Source organism: Mirounga angustirostris, unplaced genomic scaffold, assembly GCF_029215605.1.
Source record: "Mirounga angustirostris isolate CCGP_5_RB_7025 unplaced genomic scaffold, mMirAng1.0.hap1 SCAF_3, whole genome shotgun sequence".
Classification (NCBI taxonomy): Eukaryota; Metazoa; Chordata; class Mammalia; order Carnivora; family Phocidae; genus Mirounga; species Mirounga angustirostris.
The window spans coordinates 127040851-127054618 of NW_026991711.1; the positions used below are offsets into that span (position 1 = coordinate 127040851).

At 35.9% G+C, this 13768-nt stretch overlaps 1 protein-coding gene across 15 annotated transcripts in view; it reads right to left on the reverse strand.

The window, feature by feature from the left end:
• The window catches only part of FAP (fibroblast activation protein alpha), a 74891-nt gene that overhangs the window by 39301 nt on the left and 21822 nt on the right, over positions 1-13768 (reverse strand). For all 15 annotated transcript variants that reach the window (XR_006789609.3, XR_010410167.1, XR_010410168.1 and 12 more), the window contains 6 exons: positions 12901-12953; positions 9455-9527; positions 8657-8777; positions 7600-7754; positions 5475-5578; positions 2955-3090 (listed from right to left, as the gene is read on the reverse strand). Coding sequence is in view for 11 of the 15 variants with exons in the window: in XM_064586620.1 (XP_064442690.1) it covers positions 2955-3090; positions 5475-5578; positions 7600-7754; positions 8657-8777; positions 9455-9527; positions 12901-12953 (642 nt within the window). In the remaining 4 variants the exon portion in view is untranslated. The remainder of the gene's footprint in view (positions 1-2954; positions 3091-5474; positions 5579-7599; positions 7755-8656; positions 8778-9454; positions 9528-12900; positions 12954-13768) is intronic.

A 13768-nucleotide genomic window follows, 5' to 3' on the forward strand; every position in this document is an offset into this window, starting at 1 on the left:
TGCCTGGAATTATCACATCTACGGAAGCCTAGCACGACCCCTAAGCACTTGGTGTCATGTAGTTTAAAAAGGCATTTCACAGTGGAGTTTAGGTTAATTTTTTTCTTTTCTCCATCTTATTAAGTAGATAGGAATCTTAAAATGTGCACTGGATCTTATTTTGATGCCTATTTTTGCATAAGGCAACCAATCACTTATTGAACAAAATTTAGTAAGCCTAAAAGGATGAATAAGCTTTCCTAGACAAATAATTAGAGAAAGAACATTCTAGGTGAAATGAACAACACAGAGACCAGGCCAGCTTAGTAGACCACAGGTGTGGTTCACTATGGCTGAGGGGAGGGTGACTATTGAAAAGAGTTGAAGATGAGGAAAGATGCAGGGGTATCAGAAAGATCCTGGAGAAACTCTAATGCCGCCCTTGGAAGTTTGGACTCCCCCTATGGGTAAATCCTTTGAAGGATTTCAAAATCACAATTTGGAAAATATAATTGCAAACATGATACAGAGAATGGATTAGAAGTGAGTAAGATAGAAGGAGGCAGAGAGATCAACTGGAAGGCTATTGTAGTTTGGAAAAAAGATGATAAAAGCCTGCATCTAGGTATTGATATTAAGGGCGGACCAGAGAAGATGTAGCCAGAGATACTTAAAAGTTCAAATCCTCAGAATAAAGTTGAGGGGCAAATGGTAACCAAAACCTCTGGTATAGATGAAAATCACCTAAAGAGTAAGTTGAGAGTTGTGGCAAAGACTATAAGATTATCAGCAATCTTTTGCTGATGTCTTTTTGCTCGGACTGGCCAGGCTCCATTGATTAGGATGTGATAAGTTCTAACAAATGATGTGTGAGCAGAAGTGACTCATTCCACTTCTAGGCCTAACCTATAAAAAAAAACCTCTTGAGCATGATCCTCCATTCCCTTTTCCATCCCCCAGCTGGATGTTGGTGGTCAGGTTTGAATGACTTTGGACTAGCCTTGGAAGTCACTAGATAAGACAGCACAAATGCCATCAACCTGAGCACTCCATCTCCCACCCCTCACCATTCCCCACTCACCTGGACTCACTAGTAGGTAGTTACATGAATGTGCAAAACGTTTCTATTTTCTTAACCCACTGAATTACTGGAAGGGTTTTATTGTTGTTATAGCAGTTAGCCTATCTTGCAAATACATTAATTTGGAGAATAATAAGATTTCTAGAGAACAGAAAAAGAAGAGCTGGAAACAAAAAGAACAGCCAGTGAAGAAGAAAGAGAACCATGAGTGAGGGTACTGTCATAAAAAGCAAGGGAATAATAAATCTTAGGCACAGCTTTGTTACTCAACACTTTGTCGTTCTTAAATTTGAAAATGTGTTCCATGTACTTATCAAATTATTTTGAAACTGGGGTTTTTTGAAATCCTAAGGTTAATTAAACCTGGTATTTTAAATTTAATCACTGTTTTGGGCCATTAAACTAAAGCTTATATTCCAAGGAATTCCACATCTCCTCGAATAAGCATCTTATATATTCTGTCAGTTTGGATTAAAGTTGTCCCTGATTTTGATAAATTAGAATTTCAGATTCCAACGCAATTGCCGTTTTTAAATTCCTTTTTTTTTTGAGAACTAAAAATTGTGTCTAAATGACCGATCTTACAGTTTTAAACTAATAAAATTAAAGCAATAATTCCTCATACCTAGCTTCAATAAAAACAGTCAAGATATAGTCCTCCAAAGCTGATTTATCACATGAATGGTTTCTAATTAACTGCCACAATCAAGTTTATTCTTTTCTTCCCCCCATGCTACTGCATTAAAGCCAAAATCTTTCTGTTTTGTATATCAAAATATAAATAAGATAAAAATAAGCTTCTAGCATATTCCATCAAAATTAGTCAAGCTTCTTACAGAGTAGTGATTTAAAAAATATTTTTAGCCTGAGTAATGTTGACTATTATAGTCCTGATATATTTCCAAATAGATTCATATGACTCTTTTCTTGCAAAACATAGTGTCCTAATTTCGAGATGGAATTTAGTGATTTACTTTGATTGCTCTGTGTTTTTTTTTCTTACTTTATAAAATAGGTTTTTCTATATTTGGTTTAATGAAACATGTCTTCATAATTAGAAGTCTTATGAAATGTATCCATCAAATTTCATATTTAAAGAAAACATTTTGTATTTCTTAGTCTCTAATATGAGTACTTCTGAACAGGCTCATTTTAAAGCTTTTAGATTGCTGAAGTACTTGTCTAACTCATTAATTAAACAGATTATGTTTCATTTGAACAATAAAAACAATTAAAACTCAACAATAAATCTGTGCCTAATTTTCAAGTTTTTTTCTCCCCCAAATTAACACAGTATAGGGTACTCTCAAGGTAACAAGAGAGCAAGATAATTTGATCTGATATTTCATGTCATATTCTCAATTATCTACTGTTAATTTTAAAATGGGAATATTTGGCTTTCTTTTGATAATATCCATTTCCTTTGAAATTTTTATTTTTCAATTTTGACACTGAATAGAACATAGCACCATTTGCATTTTCTCTGTGCTTTTTTTTTTTTTTTAAATAGAACACATTTATTTCCATAATAGACCCATCTTATCTTTTCATCCTCCTTATTTTGGGTTTTTTTACTGCCATTCGTACCATCTCAAAAGGATAGATTTCCATCCTAACTCAGAACCAGATGCCTTATTTCTCCAATGTTACATTGTTTCAGTTAGTCTTTTTCTCTACACAGTACCTGTGCTGAAGTCATTCAAGAAAACAAGGGTATCTTACTTATTTAATAAAAATAAAGGACTGTGAAGAAAGAGGGGTTTTTGTTGCAAAGCAATCAAGAGTTGAATGCGGTAATTCTGGCCTTATAATACAAAATGTTAGCTACAGGTAAGTCTCCCCTCATGTACTTTCATCTTCAGGCATATACCTCTGTGGTTTTAATATAACCTACCTTTGGACAATCCCATGTCTGCCAGCCTTCCCTAAAATCACATATAGACAGAACTGAAACGTTCTGGATTCTTTTTAGCCACTGCAAACATATTCGTTCATCAGTAACCCACGTGAGCCAACTGAAATAATAATCACTGCAAATAGAGCAAAACAGAGAGTCACAACCATAAACCAGTATCACAGCAAATAATTTAAGTTCTGTTTTCTAAAGGATGATTTTATTACTATAAAATATTTATTCCATAGATAAGGAAGGTAAAGCTTTCCCTTCCCTACAGAGAAAGAAGGCTTAAATGTATCTGCTGAATATTATTTTATTATTTATTTATTTATTTATTTATTTATTTATTTATTTATTTATTTATTTTTGAGAGAGAGAGTGCAAGTGAACCCAGGGCAGGGGAAGAGGTAGAGGGAGAGGAAGGGAGAGAATCTTAAGCAGGCTCCACGCCCAGTGCAGAGCTCGATAGGGGCTCCATATCAAGACCCCGAGATCATGACCTGAGCCAAAATCGAATCAGATGCATAACCGACTGAACCACCCAGGCGCCCCATACTTGCTGACTTTTAAAGAATATCTATAAGAGAGCTCATTCATCTAAATGGGATTATTTTATGCTTGAGTTTTCTCCTCATTTTGGATTTGTACATCTTAAGAAACATTTTAAGACATGAGGCCAAAGCTATTGGTCAATCTAGAGGGAAAAAGCATTAAACTGATGATTTTTCACAGGTAGACTCAAGTTTTCAATTTTTAACTAGCTGAGAGAGAGCCAAGTGTGCTAAATGCCCATCTTTCTCTCCAGGCAGGTTTGTGTTGGAAGCCGAGTTTTAACGGTGACCATGATCAGGGATTGAAATTCAGGTTTACTATAATAATCAGAGGTGATGTATACTAAGTAACTCAAATGATGCTTGGCATGTAGTTGGTGTCAATGAATGGCAGCAATTATTACTTGGCTCTGAGGATGAAGCCTCAGAGAGAGAACATCGATGTAAATAAACCACAGAATTTTGGACATTGATGTAAAAGCAATCCCAGAACTGGAAGGGTCTCTGGCTCAGATTCTGGTTTTACCTCCTACTAGTTGTCCTATTTAAGGCTACTTACTTAACATATCTGTGCCTCCGTTTCTATATAAAATGGGAATAATAATATTACCAAATTTAAAGCTTGCTACAAAATTTGTTGAGAGTGCTTAAAGTTCTTGAGAATTCTGTCTGCTCCGTGGTTAAGTGCCGAGAAAAGGTTAGCTCTTACTATTAAACTGTTAGTATTTTACAGATGCCCCAACAAGCCTCTTGACTCCTACAGTACCCTTTCTATCATTCCATTTGCCTCCTCAGGAGAATGACACTTCAAAAGAAAAAAAAAAGATGTATTTAGTCAAGTTTTCATCCACTAGATTGGGGTTGGGGGAGTAATGGATCATCCAAAAAAATAAAGCCATTTTAAATTATCCATGAGTGGATTCACCTTGGCCGGGCCCAGCAGAGGCCTCTGCTGAGGTTCTTTTCCCTGGTAGTGATCAATCGCTTGGCCCTGGCTGACTCACCTTCATGGGGCAGCAGGAGAGAAGCCAAGCAGTGGCCTCCTGGGTTTGGGAAGTGGTAAGGAGGCCCGCCATGCAGGGCGTAGGGGACCTCTTACCTTTATCTGCTTCAACCAGAATGACCACAGAGGACTGATGGAGGGTTGGAGGGTTGCTATTATCAGGGCTAATCAGCCAGGATCTACATAGGGCACCATGCTGGGGAAGTGAGACTGCTTCATGTCCCTGTCTACCTATAGTTAACTCCAAACAGATAATTGGACAACCAGATAATTGCGGATAGACTGCATCCTAGTTAAAAAAAAGAAAATGCTAATATTTGGAGAGGGTTGGCTTATCTTCTCTTGTTTGTCATGCATATGTGATCAAGCATGACGTATAAACCCTGGGTTGGAGAGAAAGTAGACCAGAGTTGAGAGAAGCCATGCTGAGAACACACAGGGATTTTACTCTTTGCCTACCGATCCCAAGTTTACATTCACACATATGAGGGAATTATCACTCAGATTGATCACTATGATCATCTTTGTATGTGCGAAAGAGGCTAGTATTTTAAAATCGATTTAAGAAATGTATTTGTGATTTTTTAATTTGGTTATGTATTTGGGTTTGCATGCCAATTTTATTTATTTATTTTTGCTTAGAGTATACACATCATAAATTCACTAGAAAGGAAGTGCAAATCCCAGTTAAGAAATTTCAGTGTTAGGGGCTCCTGGGTGGCTCAGTCAGTTAAGCGTCTGCCTTCGGCTCAGGTCATGATTCCAGGGTCCTGGGATGGAGCCCCGTGTGGGGCTCTCTGCTCAGCAGGGAGCCTGCTTCTCCCTCCCCCTCTGCGGCTCCCCCTGCTTGTGCTCTCTCTCCTCTCTCTCGCTGTCAAATAGATAAATAAAATCTTTGAAAAAAGAGAGAAATGTCATTGTTAAAATTCAGTGGAAGGTAGGAAGCAGCTGAGCTTGCTATACCTTGATGCCATCATTGCTGGAACTGGCACTTCTCTGGGACCTACATGCTCGGGAGACATGGTATCGATAATAAATAACCGAACAACAGGATTCTTAGCTCCAGCCTGCCAAAAAATTGGAGATATAGAAGCTCATAAAATTCTAATGATCACCAACATATTAAAGACACTTTAGGAATTTAGACATATTTTTATAAGCTAGTGATATTAAGTATATTACTACTGAAAACATTCTAATTATAACATGACCAGGAATCTCATTTCAATTTTGCTTGCAGAGCAATTACAAATATTGTGTCAACCAGAGTGAAAAACACATATTTTAAGTGATTAATGAGGGAGCTTTGATTCATAGGGAAAAAAATATTTTGGATATGAGAATGCGGTTCTATAATTGATATTCTCTTTTCTGACTTTCAAAACAGGTATTTCCTATTATTATTATTAGGATAAGTATAATAATAATTTCTCCATGTGCTAGAGGGAGTGTAGAGGGGAGGAGAGTGTAAAGAATAAATAATGAAAGATACTTTTTGCTTTGTACCTTGTAATTTGGTCTAGGACAATCATCACTCAATCTCCTAGCTGGTTACATTACTACTGTTATCATCCCCCCCCCAAATTAGGGAAATGTCACCTCCAAATAAAGTGCCCATGGAATTTGCACTTTTCTTGTTTTGTACTTTCTGTGCTATTATACACCCTAAATGTACATGACAGTGTAGTTCACACCCAGACAGCTTCTTAGAGTTCCTGTTATTTTAACACAGAAAAAGAGAGTCTTATAATTGTTAAACAATTTAAGTCCACAAAGTTTAGGTTCACAGCCTTAAATGACTCCGTGCTGTTTGGATTTATCTAAAGAACTGTCCAGGCCCTCCTCTGACCTGTTTCCCTATGAGGTTTAGCTGGGACTTTTGGCTTCTTTCAAGTTGTCTCACCTCTCGGTCTGATGTCAGATGTTTCAACAACTTCGGTCTTCAAGAAAACATGAAAAATTGGGTCCCAACTTCTCAGCCAGTGTCAGTTAGTCCTCAGTTATGGGTTCCTCCTCTCTTCTTCCTCCCTTACTCCCTCCTAAAGACCCAAGTTCTTTCACATCTCGGGTCCCAAGTACCACACCTCTCGCTTCCAAATATCTCCAGCTTTCAGACTTTATACCCAGCCATTGAGGGGTCTCCTCCCTAAACATGCTTCTCCTATCCACTGTCTTTTCTCATATGACTTCTAACATAAATTTTAGACTATCTGCTATTTCTATTTCTCTTACCACAACCACTTAGACTTGCATCAAAAGCCACTTGTGTGTATGCACATCTGTCCATCTTTGTCACATATAGGGACCCCCTGGATCCATCCATAACAGTGCTCTCTTTGGCAAGTAAACACTATAGTGACTAAAGAACAAAGAAGTATTTTCTAAAAGCACTTCCACTCCTTGTGAGAGAGGAGGATATATGATTTGATCCCTTTTCAGATTTTTGTCTGAATCAAATTGGGATATGATGCTTCTCCACTGTGATCTTGCTGTTCTCCCATTACAGACACGGAAGCCGTCTCTTCAGACATGGGACTGAATGAAAAGTGTGTACACTGAGAATTCTAGGATGGTTATACAAGAAACTTTGGGCTCACTCCATGTCTAATTTCCTCAAGGAAGAAACTAGGCTTACAAACTTAACCTACCTTGTATGTCCAGAAAAGATCATAACTCATGCCTGCTTCTACCTGACAGGAACATCAAGTTCAACATTTGTATTTTCCATTCTAGTTTGCATTTACATGAGAATTCAAGAGGGAATTGCAAAACAGAACTTTACCCTGAATTTGGAGCATGAAATATGAAAAATTAAAATTAAGTTAAGCTTGTTTTTCCTCCATAATCTAGACCATATGTTTTTCAAAGATTCTGCGATGGATTTTGCAAAGACTACTTCATCCAGCACAACCAGATGTCCAAAGCAACAGATGTCCACATAAATAATAGAGCACAGTACAGTGTTTGCCTTACAATGCACAAGGATAAGAAGCTCTCCAAACTTGTTGATTCCACCTCTATTCATGGTATTGGTTGCTCATTTTGACACCGGAGAAATGGAAGCATCTGCTAAAAGTACTCAACATACCTTTGGGTATGGAATATTTATTGTTCTAGGATATTGTTCATCACCATAATAGGAATATGCAATAACTGGTATCTCTGTATCATTAAATTCTGCATATGCCAAAAATTTTCCATTAGGAGACCACCAGAGAGCATATTTTGTAGCAAGCATTTCCTCTGAAAGATAAATACAAGCATATTATTTATAATTATAACTTACTTTTAAGATCATTGTAAATGCTTCAAAATTCATTGTATTAGCCATTTATTGATTGAAATAATTTATTTAATGTGGATGTGACACGCCAAAATTTGGTTATTCAAAAAGACAATCTGAGTTTAAAGAAATAGTTTAACCTTATACCTCATATCAAACATCAATCAGTCTTCTTAGGAACTGATATTAAATCAGAAATGTAATTATTTAAGTACATTAATTAAACATTTCAACAATAAATAATTTTTCCCTTTGGGGCAGCTTCTGTTTTTTATAGTCACCTAAAGTAGCCCAAACAAGGGGAACTGTAATTATACTATAGAGTGACGTAAATGTTGGAAGTTGATTTTTCTCCTAGGAATATTAAAAAAAAAAAAACAACAACAGTTCAGTTATATATTTTTTAATAAAGGCAAAGACTACAAGACCTTTTAACGTCCAGGTGAGTCCTGGATCCTACATAACCTAGAAAGGGGACGCAATTCATGAAAGCATAAAAAACTAGGAATATTGCCCTGCAAAATTATGTAGACTGCTGTTTCGTTTTGGAAGAAGGCTTATTTCTCAAGAAAAAAGAAACCTGAGGAAATGTACTAACATAGCGTCTAAGGGCCATATACTACTTGAAATATAAATTATTACTACCACTTCATAATGCTTATGAAAATAAACTCTCCCAGGCCGATTACTAAATTTTGCTCTTTCAGAACAGGCACACCCTGTTCCTAACCTGATTAACAGCTTTCAGAAATGCCACCATTCATCTCAGTAACATACCACTCATCTCCATTTTACTAAATATATGCAATTATTTTCAATTAAAAGCCTAAAACAGCAACAGTAGAAAAAGAATACAGCTTACCTTCATACACCCAGTCTGGGATTCCATTGAATATTTTATTTTCTTTTCCATTATGTGTTATTTGAAAAGGTGGGTCTTCTGGTCTTTGTTTCAAATAGATATTGTTTTGATAGACATATGCCTAGAAGTGGTGGTAAGTTAGTTAATAAGGAGAATTCCATAAGAAATACAATGAAGTCTGTAAATTTGTATTAACTGTTTACTTAATACCTGCAAAATGAGTGGTAATCCAGATGCAAAAAAGACTCATAACTAAAGTATCGTTTTAATAGGTCAAAAAACCAACCAACTCACATTAACATCAATTACGATTTTTAAAGTCTATATCAAATAAAACATAAAGTCTACTATTGTATTTGTTGTTTTATTACCCAAATAAATAATTGTGTATATTAACAGAAAGTCAAATAAATCTTTGAATATTAATAGCTAGCCAGATCTAATCTTTATTTAGAGTCCTTAAATAAGAGCTTGGACAAAATTTCATGTTGTCTGAAGCTAGTCTGGGAAACTTGTGAAAACCATATTTTTCCTCAGCTTTCTGGCACAAAGCATTCTGGCTGAGTATGAGGATAAAGTTTTTGACTGCGATATTTAAAGAAGTCTATCCATGAGCTTGAGATTTTGCGGAATTCTCAGATGAGTTTCAATTTATCAAAACTCTTCCCGTTTTTAACCACTAAAATAGTCATGAATTTTTTTTTTTTCCTTTCAGGCAGGGAAATTTAACAAAGGCCAAAATCAAATGGCTCCTCTTTTATTTAAATGATTAAACACTTCTATAATTTAAACACTTACTAATTTACTCCCAACAGGCGACCAGCATAAATACTGAATTGGACGAGGAAGCTCATTTCTTCTTATAAACTCTCTAGAAGGAAAAAAAAAAGAAAGAAAAAATAATAATGAACCTTTGCTGTTCAATGAAAAAAACATCTTTGTAAACAGAAAAAAGTAAACAACAACAATGAAGAATCATCCTCTGCTTCTTCAAACCTAACAGAAAAAATGTGGTAACAATGGCACTAGACACATTGAGTAGTAGTTAGGGTTCTTTACTAGTTACTTAAGTCACTTAACTTCTCCGCGTCTCAGTTTTCTGACCTTTATAGTGAGGTGAATTAAAGATTTATTAAAGATTTTTAGGCTGCGAAAGGGGGGCCATCTCTAGAAATTATCTAAGGAATTCCCTCGTTTTATAAAAAAGGAACATGAGGTTAAAGAGATATGACTTTTTAAAATCACATTGCTGGTTCTTGGCAGACCCCTAACTAAACTCAAGTCTCTTAACCCTCAGGACTATAAGATTTATACACATCAGGCTGAGATGGTCGATGAAGTGCCTTCCAGCTCTCAAATGCTATAATTGTGCTGAAGTTTAATATGTACTCTTCCACATTCTCATTTACAACCCCCATCTCTGTGAATGCATATGCATTTCAAATTTTTGAAAATAAGATGCCATTTGACAATCTCCCCAGGGATCTGACTTGAAATCAGAAAAGGAAAGGAACATCTGATCTCAAGCTAAACTGAAAAACAGATCATACACTGGGCAGTATGCCTTAAGCTTGCAAAGTTCTCCACCCATGGGGAAATTTCAAATATCTTATTGGGCCAAAATCTCACTTTGATGCCTAGAGTCACCCTGCAAATACTCAATTGACTAACTTGCACTGTGGAGCCTTTGTGGTTCTATAGCAAGAATGTGTTCAAATTTTTATAAGTGCTAAAGAGTCATAGGATGCCGTGCTTAAGTTTTGACTATGATCTTCTTAAAGATTGCATCAATGGTTTTGTTAGGAATGCTTTTGTAGAGACACAAAACCAGACCTGCCTCCAATGTATAAATTGGGGAGCCTGAAGAAAGACCCTTTGGCTTCCCCTTCCGAAAACTAACTTCAACCTGGATCTAACATATGCCTGACATTTCTGCTTTTCTCTTTCTTTTAAAGTTTGGACACCCGTGAAGCCTTGACTTCTTCAGTCATGCAGCCTGAGGCCCAGCAAACCGTGAGGGAACATGGGCAGGTCAGTTTTGACTGGGGAAAGAGTAATGCCCCTGGAAAAGAGAGACTATGGGTGCTGCAATGAGAATCTTGCCTGCCAGAGGACAGTTTATGAGCAGTAGGCTCCAGGAAGGGCCAGAATATATTAAAGGACACAAGGGCACAGGCAAAGGAATGATCCAGAAACAAAGACATTCTACACCTGGTTACAGTTCTCTGTCAAGCCAGGGTTCATGCTACCTTTGACACTGTAACACTGTCTTAGGTTTCGATATGCTGTGGAATCATCTATGCAGGCATGCATAGATGCCAAGCTGAAAATCTCAGCACACAGTCTCTTCATGACTGGCAAGTCACTGCAGCTGCCATTTTCTGTTTTCTAAATAACTAACACTATGAGAGAAAGTGGAGGAGGCTGCTTACAAAGGCTGTCATCTCCTCACTACTCCTTCCCATGCTTGAAACCAGAAGCATCTTCACTTGCTCTGTGGTAGATTTTTATAGACTCTCCAGAGGCACATAGAAAACTTGGAATTAGTGGTATGTGGTCTTGCCTTGAATCTCAGCATATTTGTCATCACTCACTTCCTAAATTATGCTATATTTACCTGACCAACAACAACAAAAAAACAATCTGGAAAATTAGATAGTTGTGCGTAGAAGAAAGAAAGAAGGGAAAGAAAGAAAGAAAGTGAGTAAGCAGTGGTATGACTAAATTCACTGCACAAAAGCTAGATATTTAAAATGATTCTGGTACATAAAGCTTATACAAGCCATTATTAAAATATTAGTATTGTCATCTTCTTTTGGAATGCTGTTTAATTTGTTGAACCTCAACATAGGATGTGGAGAATTTCAAAATGATTAAAAGAAAAACAAAGAAATGTTTAAAGCCTAAGAAATTGCGCTGAAAGAGTAAGGTTTTTACTTCACTAGTTTCAAGTTTTCTTGAGAGTAGGGTTAGTGCCTTGAGTTCATGCGTATCTATCTCTCCCATATATGCTTTTCACATAGTAGGTGTTCAATAAATACTTTTTGAATTTGGTGATGATATGGATACAGACAAGAGAAAAACTCAGAGTACATTAGATGAGTTCAGATTCTACTTTATGTAGCAGTTCCTATTTTTTAATTTGACAGTTTAAGATCAGAGTTATTCTTTTCTGAACATTTAAAACAAGTAGATTTTTTTTGAATTTTTGTGCTCTTGTTGGACAAAAGATGAAATAGACCATAAAATTTTCCAGTGCCTCTTCAAGCCATATAATTATTTTTCCCTTTTACATAACAGCAATAGGATATCACATTAAGATGAGTAACTAAACCAATTCATTGTCCATACTTAGTCAGAGTGATTTTTCTAAACTATAAATCTGATTATGTCATTTCCCATTTAAAACCCTTCAGTGACTCCCTATTGTCATCAGAATGACATCTAAACTCTTCTTAATGGCTTCCTCATTATTATTTGGCCCCTGCTTCCTGGCCCTAGCTCCTTCCCAACCTTACACCACCTCTCACTAGTCAGCATGCCCTTCTCCAATTTTAACTCAACTGACCTACTTTGAGTTTCTGGAACACTCCATGCTCTCCCTTCCCTTTGGGCCTTTACATGGTATTCCTTTTGCCAGGAGTTCTTTCACTAGGTCATTTGCCTACTTACTCACTCTTTTTTTTTTTATTGCAAATATTTTGAATAGTTAAACATTACAAATAAATAAAGAAAATAATATAATAGAAGACAATTTATCTACAACCTAAATTTAAGAAATATTTACATTTTGCAATTTTAAAAACAATTAATTTTAAAATAATTAATGGAGTATGTGTTCAGGTACAACTAATATTGCATCTCCTTCCCTCTGCTTCCTTCCAATGAGGTAGCTACTCTCCTGAAAGTAGCATCTCATTCCCATTCCTGTGTTTGTACTGTTACTGTATATGTTTACTTCCATAAGTGGTGTATTTATAATTTGGTGTTCTAAAGTAGGGAAGATAAAACTGCATTGTGCATAAAAACACAAAATACTAGTCAAATAAAAAGAGGTAAATATTCCATAACAGTATTTCCTTAAATTTCTTAAGTTTTATGGGTACACATACACTGTAAAGAAGTAAGAAACTAAGATCAGTAACAAGATAATGTAGTCTTAACTTCAAATCAGAATTTGGATTGAAAAACTATAATAGATGTAAGTAGTATGAATAAATAGACATGAAATCATGAAATTTTACCCATTATTGAGGTTGTAGATGCGATATGTTGCTGTGTAAGAGTATCTCCAAAGCTGTCAGAAAGAAGAGAGACGAAAACAAATTACAATTCTTAAAAAGCTTATGTTAATAATGTATAATCACAAATCATTCAACTCAAGATTCGGAATTATAAAAGGACAATTTTCACAAGGCACTAGGAAGGATATGTTTCAATTCCAAGAGAGTCTTCATTTAAAGAGTTTTACTGTGGACTTTTGTGCTGTTTGTCTAAGTTCCAGAACTAATCTCAGCAGTGATTCAACCCTCACTCCATAAAAAGCATATCCGAAGACATTTCTTAATATAAAAAGCTTTTCTTTGACACACTCTCTCCTAAGAATTTTCCCTTTATGCTTTACCTTGATTGAAGTGAAACCACTATGATCTCCATGGCAGTAAGGATTACCCTACACCTGTGTTCATTACAATGATACCCTCTAAAATTAGGTAAAGAATTTCATTCAACACAGAGTTTTGTTACAAAATGTTTGCCTTGTTCAAATATGATACTTTTAAAAAATAATAGAAATTGAAAAATAAATAGAAACTATGTAGTTTATAATTCCTCCTGAAAAAAAAAAAAAACAAACCAACTGCTCTTTTTCTCATTAAGTATATTTGTTCGGTGGTTAGTGAATTATACAAGTATTATTTTGGATTTGTTTCTTAAAAGAGCTTTCAAACTCTTGGCAAAGAAACTCCAACTGGTTGAAACGTGTCTTCCTAAAGATTGCTAGTGACCAGGACCTGGTCCATTGGAAAATAATCAGCAGACAGAACAGCTGGCGAGAGGAAAGATTAACTATTCATTCTGTATATTAAGAGAGTTTTACATCTCACATAGGAT